General features: G+C 41.3%; 1 protein-coding gene across 1 annotated transcript in view; it reads left to right on the top strand.

Annotated features, from left to right (window-relative positions):
* Window positions 1–14,406, top strand: part of LOC137347073 (adhesion G protein-coupled receptor B2-like) — a 1,240,702-nt gene extending 1,226,296 nt beyond the window's left edge. The window contains exons 30-32 of the mRNA XM_068011112.1: window positions 7,546–7,650; window positions 12,341–12,394; window positions 13,069–14,406. Of these exons, the coding sequence (XP_067867213.1) occupies window positions 7,546–7,650; window positions 12,341–12,394; window positions 13,069–13,236 (327 nt within the window). The 3' untranslated portion in view covers window positions 13,237–14,406. The remainder of the gene's footprint in view (window positions 1–7,545; window positions 7,651–12,340; window positions 12,395–13,068) is intronic.
* The last annotated feature ends 8,131 nt before the right edge of the window (window positions 14,407–22,537 follow it).

Genomic DNA, 22,537 nt, shown 5'->3' with positions numbered 1-22,537 from the left:
AGTAGAGGGAAAGGATCCTAGCTCAGAAAATCAACAAGTAGAATTATTTTGGATGGAGTTAAGAAACAGCAAGCGGCAAAAAACATTGGTCGGAGTAGTTTATTGGTCCCTTAATAGTAGTTGTTGTGTAGGGCAGAATAAAAAAATCAGGAAATTAGAAGTGTATATAATAAGAGTAATGCAGTAATAGTGGGGAACTTTAGTCTTCATATAAACTGGGCAAACCAAATTTGCAGTAATAGTGCGGTGAATGAGTTCATGATATGTATATGATAGTTTTCTAGATCAGTATGTCAAAGAACCAACTAGGGGACAGGCTATTTTAAATGTAGTATTGTGCCATGAGAAAGGGTTAATTAACACCCTTATAGTAAAGGGACCTCAAGGGAAGAATGACCATAATATGATAGAAATTTTTCTTGAGTTTGAAAGTGATTTGGTTAAGTCCAAAACTGGGGTCTTAAATCTAAATAAAGCAAACTACGTAGTTGTGAGGGGTGAGTTGGCTAAGATAGATTGGGAAACTAAAAGATATGGCAGCATTTAAAGAATTAGTGCCTAATTTGAAACAAATATACAGTCCTTTAAGGCACAAAAACCCCACAGAAAAAATGGTCCAACTGTGGCTAACAAGAGGAGTCAAAGATAAAAATAGTTCATAGGAGGAGGCTTTTAATGTTGCCAAAAAGAGCAATAGGCATGATGCTTGGGAGGATTTTAGAATTCAGCAAAGGAGGACCAAGAAATTGATAAGGAAAGAGGAAAGAGATTATGAGAGTAGATTAGTAAGAAACATAAAACAGATTGTAAATGTTTCTATAGATATGTAAATAGATGAGTTTAATGAAAGTAATCATGGGTCCATTAGAGGCAGAGATAGGTGAAATTATAATGGGGAATAAGGAAATGCCAGCAACATGAAACAAATACTTTGTATTTATCTTCACAGTAGATACATGAAAAATAGTCAAGAAATAATGGGGAATCAAGGGTCCAGTGCAAATAAGGAACTTAAAAATGTCAGTATAAGTAAAGAAATAGTACTGGAGCTTTTAATGGGACTAAGTGGCAACAAATCCCCTGGACCTGACAACCTGCATCCTCGGGTTTTAAGAGATAGCTGCAGAGTTGGTGAATGCATTGCTTTTGATCTTCCAGAATTCCTTAAAGTCTGGAGCAGTTCTCAAGGATTGGAAGGTAGTAAACATAACCCCACAATTTAAGAAAGGAGGAATAGAGAAAACGGGGGACCATAGGCAGGTTAGCTTAAAATCAATAATAGGTAAAATGCTGGTATCTATTATTAGGGACATGGTAACAGGGCACTTAGAAAATCATATAATTAAGCAGAGTCAACATGGATTTATGAAAGGGAAATCATATTTGACAAATCTGTTTTTAAGGATGTAACTAGTAAGATGGGGGGGGACCATTGAATGTCGTCGGTTTGGATTTTCAAAAAACATTCAATAAGATGCCATGCAAGAGGTTATTACACAAACCTATTACTCATGGGATTGGAGGTAATATATTACCATGGACTGAGGATTGGTTAATGGACGAGAAACAGAGTAGGTTTAAATGGGGCATTTTCAGGCTAGTAACATATTGAAGTTTGCTGATGACATAAGGTTCAATGGAAAAGCAAGCAGTGAGGAGGATGCAAAGAGGCTGCAGAGGGATATAGGCAGGTTGGGTGAGTGGGCAAAAACATGACAGATAGAATACAATGTGGCAAAGTGTGAAGTTATCCACTTTGGTAAACAAAATTAAAAAGCAGAATATTTTTTGACTGGTGAGAAACTGGGAAATGCTTGCATTCAGAGGGACCAGTATATCCTGATATATGAATCACAGAAAGTTAACATGCAAGCAATTAGAAAGGCAAGTTGTATGTTAGCTTTTCTTACAAAGGGATTGGAGTATAAGATTAAAGATGTCTTACTACAATTATTGTATTGGTGAAGCCACACCTGGAGTACTGTGTGCAGTTTTGGTCTCCTTACCTAAGGAAGGACATACTTGCACGAAAGGGAGTCCAACAAAGGTTCACTAATAAAAACAGAAAGTGCTGGAAATACACAGCTGGTCTGGCAGCATCTGTGGAGAGAGGAACAGAGTTAACATTTCAGATCTGTGACCTTTCATCAGAACTGGCAAAGTTTAGAAATGTAATAGGCTTTGAGCAAGTGAAAGTGGGGAGGGGGGATGAAGAACAAAAGAGAAGATCAGTGATAGGACAGAGGGCAGGAGAGATTAAATGACAAAGATGTCATGGAATAAAAGGCAAAGGGAGTAGTAATATCTGTAGTAAAAGACAAAGCATTTGTCCAGGGAGAGTGTGAATGACAGAATAATAAACAGCTCTGTCCGAAAGCAAAAACATGAAAAACAAGTTTAAGACTCGTACATGATAAAAAAAAATCAAAATGGCAATCATGGTCTGAAGCTGTTGAACTCAATTTTGAGTTCAGAGGGTTGTAAAGTGCCTAACTGGAAGATAATGTGCTGTTTCTCGAGTTTGCGTTGAGCTTCACTTGAACACTGCAGGTGGCCGAGGACAGAAATGTGGGCAGGAGAGCAGGGTGCTGAAATAAAATGGCAAGCAATCAGAAGCTCAGGGTTATGCTTGCAGACTAAGCTGAGGTGTTCCACAAAGTGGTCACCTAATCTCAAGGAGAATGCATAGTGAGCAGCAAATACAGTATGCTAAATTGAAAGAAGTACAAATAAATCACTGCTTCATCTGGAAGGAGTGTTTGGGCCCTTGGATGGTGAGGACAGAGCAGGTAAAAGGGCAGGTGTTACACCTCCTACGATTGCATGGGAAGGTGCCATGAGAAGGGGACAAGGTGTCAGGGGTGATGGAGAAGTGGACCAGGGTGATAACGAGGGAAGGGTCCCTTCGGAATGCTGACAGGAGAGGGGAGGAGAGATGTGTTTGGTGGTGGCATCGCGCTGGAGGTGGTGGAAATGGCGGAGGATAACCCTTTGAATGTGGTGACTGGTGGGGTAGATGGTGAGGGTAAGGGAAACCCTATCGTGGTTCTGGGAGGGAGCGGAAGGGGTCAGAGCATCTTCTTCTTCTTCTGCTTTGGCCTCCTTGTCTCGAGAGACAATGGGTAAGCGCCTGGAGGTGGTCAGTGGTTTGTGGAGCAGCGCCTGGAGTGGCTATAAAGGCCACTACTAGAGTGGCAGACTCTTCCACAGGTGCTGCAGAAAAATGTGTTTGTCGGGGCTGTTACACAGTTGGCTCTCCCCTTGCGCCTCTGTCTTTTTTCCTGCCAACTGCTAAGTCTCTTCGACTCACCACACTTTAGCCCCGCCTTTATGGCTGCCCGCCAGCTCTGGCGATCACTGGCAACTGACTCCCACAACTTGTGATCAATGTCACAGGACTTCATGTCGCGTTTGCAGACGTCTTTAAAGCGGAGACGTGGACGGCCGGTGGGTCTGATACCAGTGGCGAGCTCGCTGTACAATGTGTCTTTGGGGATCCTGCCATCTTCCATGCGGCTCACATGGCCAAGCCATCTCAAGTGCCGCTGACTCAGTAGTGTGTATACGCTAGGGATGCTGGCCGCCTCGAGGACCTCTGTGTTGGAGATACGGTCCTGCCACCTGATGCCAAGTATTCTCCGGAGGCAGCGAAGATGGAATGAATTGAGATGTCGCTCTTGGCTGACATACGTTGTCCAGGCCTCGCTGCCATAGAGCAAGGTACTGAGGACACAGGCTTGATACACTCGGACTTTTGTGTTCCGTGTCAGTGCGCCATTTTCCCACACTCTCTTGGCCAGTCTGGACATAGCAGTGGAAGCCTTTCCCATGCGCTTGTTGATTTCTGCATCTAGAGACAGGTTACTGGTGATAGTTGAGCCTAGGTAGGTGAACTCTTGAACCACTTCCAGAGCGTGGTCGCTGATATTGATGGATGGAGCATTTCTGACGTCCTGTCCCATGATGTTCGTTTTCTTGAGGCTGATGGTTAGGTCAAATTCGTTGCAGGCAGCCGCAAACTTGTCGATGAGACTCTGCAGACACTCTTCAGTGTGAGATGTTAAAGCAGCATCGTCAGCAAAGAGGAGTTCCCTGATGAGGACTTTCCGTACTTTGGTCTTCGCTCTTAGACGGGCAAGGTTGAACAACCTGCCCCCCCGATCTTGTGTGGAGGAAAATTCCTTCTTCTGAAGACTTGGACGCATGTGAGAGCAGCAGGGAGAAGAAAATCCCAAACAGTGTGGGTGCGAGAACACAGCCCTGTTTCACGCCACTCAGGATAGGAAAGGGCTCTGATGAGGTGCCGCTATGCTGAATTGTGCCTTTCATATTGTCATGGAATGAGGTGATGATACTTAGTAGCTTTGGTGGACATCCGATCTTTTCTAGTAGTCTGAAGAGACCACGTCTGCTGCCGAGGTCAAAGGCTTTGGTGAGATCAATGAAAGCAATGTCGAGGGGCATCTGTTGCTTGCAGCATTTCTCCTGTATCTGACAAAGGGAGAAAAGCATGTCAATGGTCGATATCTCTGCACGAAAGCCACACTGTGCCTCAGGGTAGACGCGCTCGGCCAGCTTCTGGAGCCTGTTTCAAGCGACTCGAGCAAAGACTTTCCCCACTATGCTGAGCAGGGAGATTCCACGGTAGTTGTTGCAGTCACCGCGGTCACCTTTGTTTTTATAGAGGGTGATGATATCGGCATCGCGCATGTCCTGAGGTACTGTTCCCTCGTCCCAGCACAGGCAAAGCAGTTCATGTAGTGCTGAGAGCATTACATGAACTGCTTTGCCTGGTTAGAGCATAAGTGCATGAAATAGGACAGAAATGGTTGAGGGCCCTGTGAACCATTGAGGGAGGGCTTGGGGGGAATCCTCGGTTAAGGAAAAAGGAAGTATAGAGGTTGCGTCATCCGAAAAGATATGACGAAGATGAAGAAACTGGGAGAATGAAATAGAATCCTTACAGGAAGCGGGCTGTGAGGAAGTGTAGTCAAGGTAACTGTGGGAGTCTGTGGGCTTATGGTAAATATTGATTGATAACCTACCCCAGAAAAGGAGACAGAGATGTCAAGGAAGGGAAGAATCAGAGATGGACCATATGAAGTTGAGAGAAGGGTGGAAATTGGAAGCAAAGTCAATAAAATATTCTGGTTCAGGACAAGAGCAGGAAGCAGCTCTGATACAGTACAGGAGAAAGAGGTGAGGGAGGGGGGCCTGAGTAGGAATGGAATAAAGAATGTTCCATATATCCCACAAAAATCAGGCATAGCTCGGACCCATGTGGGTACCCATAGAAACACCTTTTATTTGGAGTGGAGTTAAAGGAGAAGTTGTTCAATGTGAGAACAAGTTCAGCCAGGTGGAGGAGGTTGGTGATGGATGGGGACTGGTTGGGTCTTCAAGGAAGAAGCAGAGAGCTCTCAATCTGTCCTGGTGGGGGATGGAGCTGTAGAGGGATTGGACGTCCATGGTGTAAAGGAGATGGTTGGGGCCGGGAAACTAGACACTGTTGAAGTGACGGAGGGCATTGGAAGAGTCACGGAAGTAGATATGAAGAAACTGGACAAAGGGAGAAAAATAGAGTCGAGAAAGAAAGAAATCAGTCCAGTGGGGCAGGAACAGGCTGAAACAATGGGCCTACAGGGGCAGTCCTGTTTGGATCTTGGAAAGGAGGTAGAAGCTTGCTATACTGGGTTGGGGTTCCGTGAGATTGGAAGCTCTGGAGGGAAGATCTCCAGAGGAGATTAGGTCAGTGACAGACCTGGATACAATGGCTTGATGTTGGTCATGGCCCAGTGGGGTAGGGCGAAGTGTCAAAGAATTGACTTTCAGTGTCTGCTAGGTAAAGGCCAGTATGCCAGACAACAATAGCAATACCCTTGTCAGCCGCTTTGATGACGATGTTAGGGTTGAACCTGAGAGAGCAAGCAAGGGGAGCTGAGAAATTGTGACGGCTGATGTCACGCCGGCAGTTCTCAATGAAAAGATCAAGAGAGAATAAGAAGCCAGAGAGAGGGTCCAGGTGGAGGGAGAATTCTGGAGACAGGTAAAAGGGTCTGCTGAGCGGGGCAGGGTGCGGGGGGGAGACTCCTGGCCAAAGAAATGGGCAGGGAGGCGAAGGCAACAGAAGAAGAATTTAACCTCATGTCTAGCTCGAAATTCATTGAGTTGGGGGTGTAAGGGGAGAAAGTTGAGGTGTTTGCTGGGGACAGATCATTCCAAGTCAGAGGGTATCTTGAATACGTGGCAAGGGGTAAGATTCAAAGAAGGGATGGGGGTCAGAGGAAAGAGAAGGGGAAGCAGGATCCAGAGGGGTATTAGTACCCATGAGTTATTGAAGCTTGTGATCCTTCAAACCTGAAAGGAAGATAAAAGTTTTTTTGTTAAAGCGCCAGATGAGACGAAGGATAAAATAAAACTGCAGACCAGGACAGCTTTGAGATAGAGTGAGTCGGTACTGCTTAAAAGAGAGGTCGAGAGTGTGCATGTGGCGGCGCATGGTGTAGAGAGTGGAACTTTGGATGTGGCGAGAACAGCGGTTCAATTCTGAATGTCTTGGAGATATCTGTAATTGTGGATGGATCCAAAACGCGAGGTGTGGAATTTCAGCTGGCTGTGAAAGCAGGTTTTGGCAGATACCTAATCAAACACAAGAAGGGAAATAGGAAGCAATGAAGGTGAACAAGGTTGAAGAGACAAATGGAAATCGGAGAGAAGAGAAAAACTTCTTCAAGGTGGGCATTCCTGGAAGAGAAGTGGCAGTGAATCAGACAAAAATACTGCAGATGCAGGAAATCCCGCTGTGACCTTTCTGTCCTTGGCTCAAAGCAAGCTCGAGGAACAGCACCTCATCGTTCGACTGGGCACTTTACAGCCTTTTGGACTCAACATTGAATTCAACAATTTTAGATCATAACCTCTGCCCAATTTCGTTTTTTTTTGCTGATTTGTATTTTTTGTCTTGTTTCTTTCTTAATTCCATTACTTTGTCTTTGGACGGCTGCTTTCTTGCCATTCACACCTCATCTAAACACATCTTTTGTTTCTTTACTTGTCCCATTACCAGTCCCTTTGGCTTTGTACCATGAAACCTTTCATCATTTAATCTCTCCTGCTCTCCACCCTATCACAGACCTTCCCTTTTGTTCTTCTTCCCATCCTCCCCCCCCCCCCATTTTTCATTTGCTGAATACCTATTACATTTGTAACTTCTCAGTTCTGATGAAAGGTCACAGACCTGAAACATTAACTCTTTCTCCACAGCCCTGCTGATTGTTTCCAGGGTTGAGTGCAATGCTGATTTTACACCATTCCCAACTTTACTCTCCATTGAAGTAATTAGAGAGTAATACTGACCGAGGTATATAATTGGCTTTCCACCCGATCCCATGGGTTTTCCACCCAGTGAGTTCAGTTAAATTACCCCAATACTGTCACTTTTGCACCGTAATGTAACTGCACCCAAAAGTAAGAACACAGTTCCCATCATGGTTTTATTGATTTTCAGTCATCATTTTAATTCCTCTTTAACATTCTGATTTGCAGAAAGTCATGCACACGAGGAAGCGTCACTCAGAACTCTATCATGAACTAAACCAGAAATTCCACACCTTGGACAGATTCCGAGATCCCGAACTCTCAGGATTTAAGGTGAAGAGTAATTGTTTTTTTAGACTCAGAATTTAGTGTGTCCTTGTTCTTTATTTTGAATTTTAATTGGCAGTGTTTTAATAAATGATGCCAGGGACCTGTTATGAACTGTGATCATTGTGGTTTCTATCAAGACCCCTAATCGTGGCAAAAAGTCTCACTGATATCGGACAGGTGAGGATAAACATTACAATAAGCACTGTTGTTGAACAAATGCTTCAAGTGCTCATACAAATTGATCTCTTTGCTCTTTAAAGTAGGGATGAAAATCTGTAATATATTAAAAGTCTTGTGTTTGCTCACACTTCATACTAACTTTTCTATTTCAAATTTCTATGTTTATATTTCTAAAAGACGCTGCCTATGTAAACTTGTCACACTATAATTACACCTTTCCACTAGTGGTGCTGCCATAGGACTCAGCTTTACTTCTCCTAGCAGCTCAATTTATAGCATAGAGAAAGTTCTATGCACCAATGAATTTTAGCTCTCTGCTTCCCGAATTGCTGTAGATTTTGCTATTTAACCATAAATTATATTACAAAATCAGAGTATTATATGAAAATAAGGACAAATATATGACATTAAAATTGGGACTAAATTACATCTCCATACCTTGTTCTAATGATCCTTCATCACTTAGCCTGAAAACAACACTTTGTGTTGCCCATGCGGGCAGTGCCACTGGTGATTGACCAGCATTTAAAAATAAACAGTGCACGTAATGTAGAGAAAAATTTGGTTCAGGTAGTCAGCCCAGAGATGTAACTGGGCTGCCAGTGGGTCTCTGGCCTGCTGTGCATACATAATGAACCCCAACCCAATCAGCTATAGTATGGATATGGAATGGTCCCACCCTGCCAGATCTCCAACCCAAAAATCAAAATCTCCCTCCATGAGTTTGGATGATCCACAGGATGCTCTAAATACCTTCCATTGTCCAAGAAATGATTCTGGATACTAATGACATCAAAGGATATTGGGATAGTGCGGAAAAGTGGCATTGAGGTAGATGATCGGCCATGATCTAATTCAATGGTGGAATAGGCTCGATGGGCTGAATGGCCTACTCCTGCTCCTATGTTTCTATATGTGAAGCACCATTCCACAAGTTGGTTCATCTGATACTTACACATTTTCCAACACATTTTCCAGCTGGTCTGTTCAGTGAATTTGACCCCTTGTGAGCTAACTTTAACTTAATATAGTCACATTTCAATATAGATCACATGAATTGTTTGGAAAAAAGGTCAGAAAAGCCAGAATGAAAGCAAATCTAATAGTCAGGTAACATAATTATACAGAAATGCATTTGTTAATCTTTAAAGCTAAATACAAAACTCAGAGGACTGCAGGTAGTGTTACTGCTCTGAGTTATTTTATCCTTTCATCCATCCCCCTATTGGTCTGTCACACTTACACGTCATTGTCTAACTATGAGGCAGTCTGCTCCTAGACCTCTGGCAGGGCCCTGGTTTGAACCAGATGGTAGCATATGAGTGCATGAACAGCCCAAGGTTGCCTTCCCTCAATCCTTGTGTGCAAACTGCTCTACTGCTCCTTGGCACAGCCCTTCACCCGACATCAGGAGCTTACCATAATCAAACAGTGGCTGTGACCATGTATTCTGCCTCTGTATTGATACGGAGTGTGTGAGGAAGAACGTTTTTATGCAGAGAGTGGTAATGACCTGGAACTCGCTGCCGACAAGAATGGTGGAAGCGGAGATGATCAAAAAGAAATTCAATAACCACTCCAGAAAAATAAACTTGCAGGCTACAGGGATAGAGTTGGGTAATGGGACTGGTTGGATTTCTCTACAGAGAGCCAGCATGGACCCAATGGGCTGAATAGCCTCCTTCTATGCTGGTATGACTCTATGACCCCAGTGCACTGGACTTTCTGAACAATTAACAAATACATGTTTTACCCAAAACAAGGAATTAAACCCCACCAAGTGTGAATACTCCGTATAATAACCATTGTATATCAGACCTAATTCTGTGGTCCCACACTTCCTGTGGAGAAACCACACTCCAAGGAGCAGAAATCAACTATAGATCACAACACATCTTTGACTCATGCTTCCTCTGAGCATGGCTTTGTGACACATTCCAGACAATATATATACTTTGTATATTACCTCGAAATCTATGGTATAGAATATATATACTGCACAAATTTGTTATTCTATGGAAGATACATTGAGAATGAATACATGGAACCAAATGGTTTATAAAAAAAAGTAGGACTGATGAAATTAGTTGTTTACAATATGTGGTTTATTTTCAGTAAACTATTGGTGCCAACAGCTGTGTGTCTATATAATATAAAGTTTTTATTCAGTATTGACTCCCTGCCCTTCACCATCACCTTCCCATTGCCATTCCCTGCCCATTATACTTCCAAGAGTCACAGTCAAATTTCTGTGTTACACTTTTTAAAACATATTAAGAAGTAGTCTCTTGCAACAGAAAATAAGGCAACATTTTCAGCCATATCAATCGTACTAAAACAAAGACAGGGTTCTGATCTTCATCCAAAATAACAATTGAACTCATGCATTATTTATTTAATAGCAGTTAAAATTGGTGGCCTCAAAGGTACACAAATTCACTTCAGCAGAAGAACAATATATTGTACACTAAATGATCAAGTACTTCTGTCCTTATAATGCAGTGTATCATTTGACTTACTAGATAGACCTTGACTTTATGTGATGCTGTAAAGTAGGTGAGAGCGAGTTAACAGCCTGTTACTACATCTTTCCCAATTTTTATTTTCATTGACTTCAGTTATCCACATGTTGCTAACATATTGAACAACATTTGTTTAACCTTACAGGGATGCACAGCTGTACTTTTAACAGGAAAATAATACACTTCACCATGAATGTTTATATAATTCTCCCTTCATAATAAAATGGTGTACTTTGAATCAGAAGGGCTGCTAGAATATTCTGTTTATATATTGGGTATACTCAAGCTTTTCAGGTATCTGGCATTGATTGTTTTTATTGAACAGTATGTAAACTGCTCTGGCTTTCATACAACATCCCATTTGTGACCTGATATCTGCAATCATCTAATTCTGGCCTTTGGAGCAACCCCAATTTTAATCACTGCATCATTGGTAGACATGCCTTCAGCTGCCTAGACCCTAAGCTCTGGAATACCCTCCCTACACCTCTCCGCCTCTGTACCTCACTCTTCCCCTTTAAGACACTCCTTAAACTTGGCTCGGTCTCATTTTGTTTCATAATGTTCCTGTAAAGCACCTTGGGATGTTTTATTACATTAAAAGTGTTAGTGGCAACTTTTCAGTGTAGTTTTAATGGTTGTGCCATAATACTAATATATGTACAAAATGTTCTGCTGGTCACTTGTGAGAATCCTTTCAGAGAACATGCTGGGACTCACAAGCACTCCTGATACCATGATTTTAACTGTAACTCCCAAGAACGTGTCTTGCCAGTGGTTGGCAACGTGAGCCCAACCTGTCCAATCAGACAATCAGCCACATGGATCTCAAATCCATACCGTCAATGGAGAAATCACACCTCCCAGTGTCATTACCTGAATATTCTGTTGCTTAGCAACATACACCAGTTGCCCCAGAGGATATAGCATGTGAGGAAGTCTCAGGGCTTCAATTTCAAAATGTAGAGAGCAGGTTTAACACACATTAAAATGATTATATAAGCACAGCAGCAGATGCCACGCGCTATATACACTATGTTGCAAAATATGCCAGGGAGTGTGTCAGAGGCTTTTACTTAATCGAGAGGGTCAGATGCTGTTGACGAGCAGCCAATGCTTTATTTTCATGTTTCAAGGCATGACTGCTGACCTCCCAATTTTCTGGTGGTCATTATTTGTGTGAAAAAAGACAATTGCATAATGCTGTCAGAATTAACGCACTGTTGCCCTGAGGGCCAGCTAGTTCTGACAGTAAGCAGCTCAGCCTTAGACACCACTGTTTCTTGGTTTGATCCCAAGTCTGTGGTGAGTTCACAGCTGCTGTAACAGTGCTAAAATTGTCCTCAGGAGCAGGAGGAGGCCAATTGATCCCTCAAACCTGCTCAGTCATTCAATTAGATAATGACTGAAAAGTACCTCAACATTTATCCGCCTTAGCTCCAAATCCCTTGATATTCTTATCGAACAAATGCTATCAGTCTCAGTCTTGAAAGCTCCAGTTGACTCCCAGCACCCACAGCTTTTTTGAGGAAAGAGTTCCAAATTTCCATTAGCCTTTGTGTGAAAAAGTGCTCCCTTATTACCCCAAAATTGCCTGGCTCTAATTTTCAGGTTATGGCCCATTATTGTTGATTGCCCCACTAGAGGAAATAGTTTCCCTGGATCTACTCTTTGCATTCCAGAGCCCTTGAGATAAAGGCCAGCATTCCATCAGCCTTTTCAATTAGAGTTAGGGAGATGAATCTCTCCAGGCTTTACTCTCCTGTTCACAATTTTGCAACATCTGCTCAAAAGCACATTTGTGGGTGTCAGGTGGGCTTGGCTGTGAAGGCCATAGCAGTTGAATATCCTGCTGATATTCACAATCTAGATTCAATTTGACAAAAAAATAGGGGGAATAGAAAGGCCCCACAATTCCAATTGACTTGTGCCATTTGGACCTCAGTGTGATTCATAGATGTCAATATTTTCTGTTTTATTTCCTTATGCAGCAAGAGAAGCAATGTAGCATTTCCTCTGCAGAAGCTGAAAAGATCACACCAACTGTAAGTGTAACATGGTGTCTAATGTAACCACACTGTGGGGGATACTGGGCACCTGGTGATTTGAAGGAACCAAACTGAGTACTCGAAGCTCTTTGAGGAACATTTCTGTGCATATACACAAAAATACAAAGGGCAGCATGCAGATGGTTATAGAAATTGTTGATACAGAGAGGAAAAATAGTGGGTGAAAAGGGGCTATTAGGGGGAAAAAGAAGACTTAAGAAAGTAGATAATTGAGGAGAGGGATAATGGAAAAGAGGGAAGACCCGCTGATTTCAATTGACTTTAACAAAAGAGAAAGTTGATCTCATTTTAAAGTGGTCTAAATGAACAGATGTTCAGTAAGAGCAGTGTTTCACCCAAACTGGTTGTTAGGTAAATAGTATGGAGTTGATAACAAAAAGAATGAGTCAGCTTGTGGTGGATGTACATGTTTTAAAGGCTAAATTAGCTAGTCTCAGCCGGTAAAATATTACCAAGTGATGCAATTGACCTCAGTATCTTTATGCCAGGGTTGGGGGGGAGAAATTAGCCAGACTTGCTACTTCTGATCAGGAATTGCAGTGAGAGTTCGCAGCTTCAGGGTAAAAGGGTGCAAAATTGAGCAAGAGGTAAGTATTAATAGGGTCACTGTGAAATGCACAAAGATTGAATTAGGAATATTCTGTTCACAGGAGCAAAGTACGCCTGTGGAGCAATCGTGGGACAATTTCAAGACCACACCGCCCAACACACTTCATTCAGACACCCAGGAAAATTTAGAACTTCATTCGTCAGAATGGGAAACATCTGCCACGATCCCTCTGGACACATCTGAAGGAGACTTTCAAACCGAAGTTTAAAGTGGATTCAGAGGTAAAATGAATAAACTAAAAAACAAACAAACTTGAAATATATATTTTCACACTGATGCTTCGAGAAGAATTTTTTGTGTGTTGAATTCCTGAATATTCTTTGAATTGTTGTGAACAAACCTAATTTCTCTATCAGAAAGTGGAATTCTCCTGCACTCTTCTTATTTTCAACTTCCTTACTGCAACTGATAGGTGTGACTGCAAGACTGAATCTGTGAAACTACTTCCCAGATCTTCATACTCAAGACTCTGCTTCCCATATGATTTTCTTTTGATGTGCGTGTGTGAAACCCACAACTGAGACTACAAGGACTTCCCCAACTAGAAATTTGGCGCAAAGTTCTAAAATGAAATTAATTTTCAGTCAAGCTCGATCATTATTGTTCCCCCATCTTATATAGAAAAAGACAATCAGGCAACAGTTATTTTTAAGAATATTTTTGTATTTGCTTTGTAATTCACAGCTGCTGTTCTCTTTTCTGTAGGCTTTGACTTATGACCTGTATTTTGCAATGGCTGCTCTTCATGTCGGCCTTTCCTTTGTCTCTTGTTGTTCCCCCATATCCAATAATATTCTTCTGTCCAACTAGCATGAAAATGAGCCAATGGGGTAATTATGTGAGGCTCTGCGCTCAGTGTGAAGCCTCGCTAAATGTGAGCACAGGTCGCAAAAAGATCAGTGACACTGAAGTGCCGTTTTTTGAATCATATTCCTGAGGTTTTTCCATCTGGGAACAGAGTCTCACAAAATTGGCCCTGGACACATTCATGTTGGAGACAGAACTAATAGGTGCAGAACTAGTAAAACAATGGGGGGAAATGTTAAACTAGCCTGCCCATCAATAAACTGATGTAATTGGGTGCAGCGCTGGTTTTATAGCCTGCCAATGAAGCCAGTAGAGATCAGTAGCAGGTGTGATGTAAAAGCAGAACTCCAACTGATCCTGTGGGTTTCCCACCTATCAATTAGATTAAAATGACCCCAGTGAAGGTGCCTCTCTGGGGCCACACTCTGTAAGAATTGTCAATTTTCCTGTTCGAGGATGGTCAGCCTGTGGTCGGAAATCTCACGTCCTTTTTATAAATGAATGCAGATTTCTTTTCTCCACAATTTCTTGACATTTAAAAATACACGTAGATCCTCTACAGCATTGCTCATAGGAGATCATGCTTGTAGAAGTGGGGGTGGAGGGGGGGGGTTGGTGTAGGGGTTTGGATATGGGGATGGACCATATAACCAGTGAACAGATTTCTAATGATGTTTGTGAGAGGTGTGCTCAGAGATGGTGAAGTAAATTTTTATTATTGGTTCCTGGAAAATTTGAGCCAATTAGGTTTTTGTTCTGTGCAGACACTTCATAGATATGTTAAACACACATTGAATGCAACACATTTTCATATTATAAATATATATATATATATATATATAAGCTCTTGCATCTAGCACATGTCTGTCACACCTTCAAGTGTCATGCATGAAAATGTACATACCTGATTAACTGAAATATAATTTTCACAAACCACCAGCAAATCATAACTGAACAGGCATGGAACATACCAACCAGCAAGTAGTAAGTAGGAACAAGAACTATCAATCAAGACACAGCAGTCACAAAGCAGCCAATAAAAAACATAATCAATGGAAGTGCTCAAAATAATATTTGATTTTTTTTTGTCTAATCTCTTGATTTTGCTAGCTACAGCAGGGTCATAAGGGGAGAAATTAATCTGTCCAGTTTAATCTGCTCCTCCTTGCTGCAATTCAAAAACTTACTTTGGATTGATAACCACTGGGGCAGCTGCGTGAGGTGGACACAATGCCTACATTGGTCAAGAGGTGACCAATTGTGATAGGTTTCCTTTAGCAGGTGTCTGTCCAGGACCCCTAAAAAATGAGCCCCACAGTGCTCTGAATCCTTTCATCAGAACTTATCCCTAAGCTTTTGTTCCAATTATGTTGACATTCTATCCCTCCTGAAACTGTATAAAAATAAAAATAAAGTATCTATTTAAAATAGTTAAATCAGCAAGCCATCAATCTGCCTGTCTTTGGGTTCTCAGTATGTCCAGAACAGAGGTCAGTCATAGCGCGAGTCAGCTTTGGTTTTGTCAATGTAGAAGGTTTCAGTTCACACATCGCAGAAGGAGCGGAATTGCCATTGAAAGGAACTAAACCCGATGAGTCTCAATTAAAGTCCATTGGGACTTCACTTTCCAGAGCTAAAAGATCTTTTCCAAGAGAAGTTATCTTTGGCTTGATAGTATTAATTAAAAATTACAGACTACAAAATAACAACAACTTGCTTTTATAAAACTCCCTTACCAAAACACCAAAGGTGCAAATGAGAAAAATGTGATATGAAGTTTCAACATCAAAGATCTTTACTCTGAGCACTTTATTTAGTGCATTTCCCATAACTTGGAGCCTACTGTAATTCTCCCTTTCCAGCAAAAAAAAATCTCATTCCATCAACAATGACATCCTTTCAGTGAGCTTTACATCTACTATCTGCTTTGTTATTTTTCCCCTGCAATAAAAGCAGTCTGATATTCATAGAATCATAGAAACTAGCAACACTGAAGGAGGCCATTCAACCCATCATGCCTGCGCTGGCTTGTTGAAAAAACAATCATGCTTGGTTCCACATTCCCACTTTTTGTCTGTTACCCTGTCAGTTCCTCATCCTCAGATACCTGTTTAACTCCATTTTAAAATTATTTATGGACCCAGCTTTTACCACCTTTTCAGGTAAAACTTTCCAGATTTCACAACTCTGTGTGAAAATATTTCTCCCCATCTCCCCTCTAGATACCTTGCCAATGATTTTGAATCTATGACCTCTAGTTATTGACTCAGTTGCCAGAGGAAATAATTTTTCTGTTTCTACTCTTATTAAAACTTCTCATCATCTTGAATATCTCAATAGGTCACCTCTCAACATTCTCTGTTCCAAGCAGAACAGACCTAACCTTTCCAACTGCCCCTCATAACTGAAGTCTGTTATCCCTGGTAACATCCTGGTAAACTCCTCAGTACCCTTTCTGAGGCCTTTACATCTTTCCTGAAGGATGGCACACAGAATTGTGCACAACACTTTAGCTGAGGCCTAACCAGTGATTTATAAAGTCCTGGCATGATTTATATTCTATTCCTTTATTTATAAACCCAAGTGACCAATATGCTTTTTTAACGAACTTATCAACTTGCTCTGCCACATTTTTAAGGATTTTTATATATTGACAACAGGGTCTCTCGACTCATCTACAAATTTCAAAATTGTGCCATTTATAGTACACTGTCCTCTCAATGTGCATCAATTCTCACTTCTCCGCATTGAACTCCTTCTGCCATGCTTCTGCCAATTTCACCATATATTGGATATACCCAAGCAGCTAAAGGTATGCAAGGCACTATCCTGCTTCCCTTTCACACTAATCCCTTGTCTTCACATGTCAAATGATTTACATTCAGTGCTGCTTTTGAGCTGTCAGCCTTTTAAGTGGTTGTGTCATTTGTTTTGAAGCTGACGATCAGTTTTTGCTTGTATTCAAGGTTGGAATGGATGGGGTAAATATAATCATCTTGAGTATTGCTGAAAACAGAGACATTTTGTTGAAGCTTTTCGTCTTGCACTCATCAGGACAATTTGCAAGATTACCAAAGTAAGGGAAAGCAACAGCTTTATACTATATGAGAAAAGAGTGCTGATTGGTTGGCAAGTTGCCATGGGGAATGCACCAGTTTATGGCAACTGGCAGTTAACTGCCAAGCTTGATTTGAAAGGTAAATCAGGCAGCTTGACTCTGTTTTTTTTTCGTTATTCATTCGTGGGATGTGGGCATCGCTGACCTTGCCTTGCCCTGAGGAATGAACTAGCAAATGACTGTCACTTATTTTGTTTAGCTGAAACAGGTGCAATGAGTGTACATATTCTTTCTGTTTGCAAAGAACAAGGCCCTGTGTATTATATATGTAGCTTCCAGTATGTGCAAATGCACCACAGTGCGAGCCTGATTGACAATCTTAAATTTTAGCACACTGAGGATTATTTAGCAAATGTTGTCCAAACGCGGAATCACATCTAATGTTGGACACTGTGCTTTGAGTTTTGCAAGCACGGGCTGGTTGTGTACGGTCTGTACCTTGCCCGTTGCAAACAGTGGAAGGGACGTATTGTTTGATATGATCTGCCAATCTTTGGGACATATGGCCTATAAAGCTAGCATCACACTGGCATTGAAATTCATATATCACATTACTCATTTGTGTGATAGGCAGAACATCTTTTTGGCTTGACAGCAGTATCCTGTTAGTGGCAAACACCACATGTGTTGCTGCTGCATAGTAGTAGCGTGAAACATCTAGCTTCACCTGTTGCTTGAATTTTTGGGGTAAATTACCCTTCCAGGGTAATCTGAGGTAGACTGGGCACTTTTCAGGGGTGAAAATGGCAGCCTTAGGTCTGATGAGTGCAAGATGAAAAGCTTCGACAAAATGTCTCTGTTTTCAACAATACTGAAGTTCTATACTACCAAACGACTATCTATAATCATCTTGTAAAGTTTGTAATCTTTCTGCCTTAACACAAACCTTATTCACAAGACTAAGTTTCTTAGCTTAGTCGGAAACTAAGATAATATCTAAAAGCAGGTCAGAGGCTAGGTTTTCTGTGGCAGGTGACTTGCCTCCTAACTCCCAAAAGCATCCTTTCCAGCTACAAGTTATAAGTCAGGATGTGATAGAATGCTCTCCGCTTGCCTGGATGAGTGCAACTGCAACAACACTAAACAAGCTCAACACCATCCAGGACAAAGCAGCCAATTTTATCGACAGCCCATCCACTCCTTCCACCATCAGTGCACTGCAGCTCCAGCATGTATTATTTACAGAATGCTTTGCAGCAACTTGCAAAGGCTTCTTTGGCATCACCTCCCAAAACCGCAACCTCTACCACCTGGAAGGACAAGTGAACCAGGTTCCCTCCAAGTTCCCCTTCAAGTCACACACCATCCCGACTTGGAAATATATCAATGCTTCTTCATCATTGCTGGGTCAAAATTATGGAATCACCTTTTTGTTTTATTCATTTATGGGATGTGGGCGGAGCAGGCCAGGCCAGCATTTATTGCCCATCCCTAATTGCCCTTGAACTGAGTGGCTTGCTAGGCCATTTCAAGTGCATGTAAGAGTCAACCACATTCTGTGGATCTGGAGTCACATGTAGGCCAGACCAGGTAAGGACAGCAGATGGGTTTTTACAACAACCAGATGGGTTTTTACAACAATCGACAATGGTTTCATGGCCATCATTAGACTAGCTTTAAATTCCAGATTTAACTGAATTCAAATTCCACCTTCTGCTGTGGTGGGATTCAAACCCATGCCCTCAGAGCAGTACCTGGGTCTATGGGTTACTAGTCCAGTGACAATACCACTACGCCACCACCTCCCACCTGCCTTCCAGCACTGTGGAACTACCTTGACCACACAGACTGCAGCAGTTCAAGAAAGCTCACCATCACTTTCTCAACGGTAATTAGGGGTGAACGATAAATACTGGCCTTACACCCTGAAGAATGATTTTTTTTAAATCTACTTTTGATCCCCCTTCTTTTGTCATTGGTAGCTTTTGTTCATTATTGTTTGGTTGTTTTCATACAGTAGTTTTTACAGAAGTTGATAACTGCTTTGTCTGCATTTGTTTGGTATGGTTCCTACTTGCTGAGTTATGTTTTGTTGCTATTTTATGAATGTGAAATTTGAGCCAATCAGGTGCAAGTATGGCATAGAAATTGGTATGTGTGCTGATGACAAGCCTGACATATGATATCCAAGGTGTAACAGAGAAATTACTTGTTACATGCAAGACCTCTTCATATATATGTAGAGAGATAGATGTAGATGTCAAGAACACATTGATGTACAATGAATGACAGAAATTCTTCTTTTGGTATGTTGCAGACAATTTTGAAGAAATAATAAATTAGATTGCTCCAGAGATATTGTTTGAAGACTGGAAAATATTAAGATATTGACTGTGGTATTTTAGATTTCTTAATGCAATAAAGTAAATTGGATCACTACAGGAATAGTGTGGATTGTTGAAAAAGAAAGGATAAAATGATTGCCTGTGGGAAAGATCTTTGTACCAATAGAGCACTTTTTTAAATGGATTAAACAAAAGCTGATCTCACTTTTAATTGTCAAACCTAAATGTACATTTGTGACCCTAGCTGATAAACTTGCATACATCAGGGGTACAGTAGTATAGTGATATTAGACTAGTAATCCAGAGGCCTGGACTAATGCTCCAGAGACATGAGTTCATAATCCCACCATGACAGCTGGAAAATTTACATTCAATTAAATAAATCCAGAAGAAGAACGTAAGAACATAAGAAATAGGAGCAGGAATAGACCATATGGCCCTCGAACCTGCTCTGCCATTCAATACAATCATGGCTGATCTTCTGCCTCAGCTCCACTTTCCCACCCGTTCCCCATATCCCTTGATTCCCTGAGAGTTCAAAAATCAATCTATCCCAGCCTCGAATATATTGAATGATGGAACAAACATCTGGGGTAAAGATTCACAACCTTCTGAGTAATGAATTTCTGTGCCCCCATGTTCAAGATTGCCCAGCCCGGGAAACAACCTCTCAGTGTCTACCCTGTCAAGCCCCTTCAGAATCTTGTGTGTTTCAATGAGATCATCTCTCATTCTTTTGAACTCCAGAGAGTATAGGCCGACTTACTCAGCCTCTCATTATAAAACAACCCTCTCATCCCAGGAACCAATCTAATGAACCTTTTGCTGTAAAGCCTCCAAGGCAAGTATATCCTTCCGTAAATATGGAGACCAAAGTGCACACAGTACTACAGGCGTGGTATCACCAAAGCCCTATGCAATTGTAGCAAGACTTCCTTGTTCTCTAGTCCCTTAGCAATAAAAGTCAACATGTCAGTTGTCTTCCTAATTGCTTGCTATACCTGCATGCTAACTTTGTGTTCCTTGTATGAGTACACCCAAGTCTCTCTCAACTTCAACATTTAAAGGTTTCACACTTTTTAAAAAATATTCTGCTTTTCTATTCTTATTACCAAAATGAAGAACCTCACACTTCCCTCATTCTACTCAATCTAGCACCTTGCTGTCCACTTGCTTAACCTGGCTATTTCTCTTTGCAACTTCATTATGTCCTCCTCAAATCTTACGTTCTCACCTAGTGTCAGCAAACTTAGATACATTACTCTCAGTCTCTTTGCCTAAGTCATTGATATAGATTGTAAATAGTTGCAGCCCCAGCATTGATCCTTGCGGTATTGCACTGGTTACAGCCTGCCAACTTTAAAATGCCCTTTTATTCTGAAACTCTGCTTCCTGTCAGTAACCAATCCTTCATCCATACTACTATATCATCCCAACTCCATGAATCCTACATACGAACATATGAATTAGGAGCAGGAGTAAGCAACTCGGCCCCTCGAGCCTGCTCCGCCATTCAATAAGATCATGGCTGATCTGATTGCAACCTCGACTCCATGCTCCTGTCTACCCCTGATAACCTTTCACCCCCTTGCTTATCAAGAATCTATCTACCTCTGCCTTAAAAATATTTGACGACTCTGATTCCACTGCCTTTTCAGGAAGAGCGTTCCAAAGACTCATGACCTTCTGAGAGAAAAAATGTCTCCTCATCTCTGTCTTTAGTGGGTGACCCCCTATTTTTAAATAGTGACCCCTAGTTCTAGAAACATCCTTTCCACATCCACCCTGTCAAGTCCCCTCAGCGGATACAAGCCTAGCCTGTCCAACCTTTCCTCATAAAACAACCCGCCTATTCCAGGTATTAGTCTGGTAAACCTTCTCTGAACTGCTTCCAACGGATTTACATCCTTCTTTAAATAAGGAGACCAATACTGCACGCGGTACTCCAGATGTGGTCTCACCAATGCCCTGTATAACAGAAGTATAATCTCCCCACTTTTGTATTCAATTCCTCTTGCAATAAACAATCCTTATCTTGCATATTAAACTTTTGTGTGGCACCTCATCGACTGCCTTTTGGAAATCCAAGGATACTACATTAATGGCACTCCTTTATCTGCGCTACTAGTTACATCCTTGAAAAACACTAATAAATTTGTCAAACATAATTTCCCTTTTGAAAAACCATTTTGACTTTATCTGATCATACTATGATTTTCTACGTGCATTGTTAAGACTTCCCTAATAATAGATTCCAGCTTTTTCCCAACAACTAATGTCAAGGCCTGTAGTTCCCTGTTGTCTCTCTCCCTCCTTTCTTGATTAAGGGTGTTATGTTTGCGAACTTCCAATCTACTTGGACTATTCTAGAATCTAGAGACTTTTGGTAAATCATAACTAGTGCATCCACTATCTCTGCAGCTACCTCTTTTAGAATGCTAGGATATAGGCCATCAGATCCTGGGGATTTGTCAGCTTTTAGCCCCTTAAGTTTCTGTGATACTTATTCTCAGCTGGAATTATTAACTTTAATTTTCTCATTCTTATTAGTCGCTTTGTTATCCTCTATTTCTGATATGTAATTTGTGACTTCTTTTGTGAAGACCAATATTGGCTTAACATCTCTTCCATTTCCTCATTCTCCATGATAATTTCTCCTGTCTCTGCCTCTAAGGGAGCAACGTTTAGCTACATTCCTCATTTTTATACACTTATATCTGCTTTTACAATCCGTTTATATATTCCTGGCTAGTTTACTCTCTTTTTTTTCCTGTTTGTCAACATTTTGGTGACCCTTTGCTAGTTTCTAAAACTCTCAGGCTTACTACTATTCTTCGTAACATTTTACGCCTCTTTTAATGTAATGCTATCCTTAACTTCCCTGCTAAGCTACAGATGGATCTTTCTCGCTTTTTGTCTTTTAATGGAAAGTATTTTTGTTGAACATTTTAAATCATTTCTTTAAATGTTTCCCATTGTTTATTTGCCATCATACCAAATCAACCTTAGCCTGCTCTCCCCCATACCTATGTAATTGGTTTTGTTTAAGTTTAAGATTCTTGTTTTGGACTCTCAGTGTTAATAAGGAATTCAGTTGTATTTTGATCACTTTTTCACTGAGGATCTTTTACTATGAGATTGCTAATTAACTCTGGTTCATTGCACAATACTAGATCTAAAATACCTTTTTCCATTTGATTTGTCCAGTCCATATGAAGATTTAAGACCCTCACGATTATTACATTGCCTTTGTTAACAAGCTCCAATTTTATTTCTTGCTTCGTGCTCTGTCCAATGGC

This window comes from Heterodontus francisci, chromosome 31 (genome assembly GCF_036365525.1).
Source record: "Heterodontus francisci isolate sHetFra1 chromosome 31, sHetFra1.hap1, whole genome shotgun sequence".
Classification (NCBI taxonomy): Eukaryota; Metazoa; Chordata; class Chondrichthyes; order Heterodontiformes; family Heterodontidae; genus Heterodontus; species Heterodontus francisci.
Note: the sequence above shows the minus strand (reverse complement) of the source record. Positions and strands in the feature narration are given on the sequence as shown.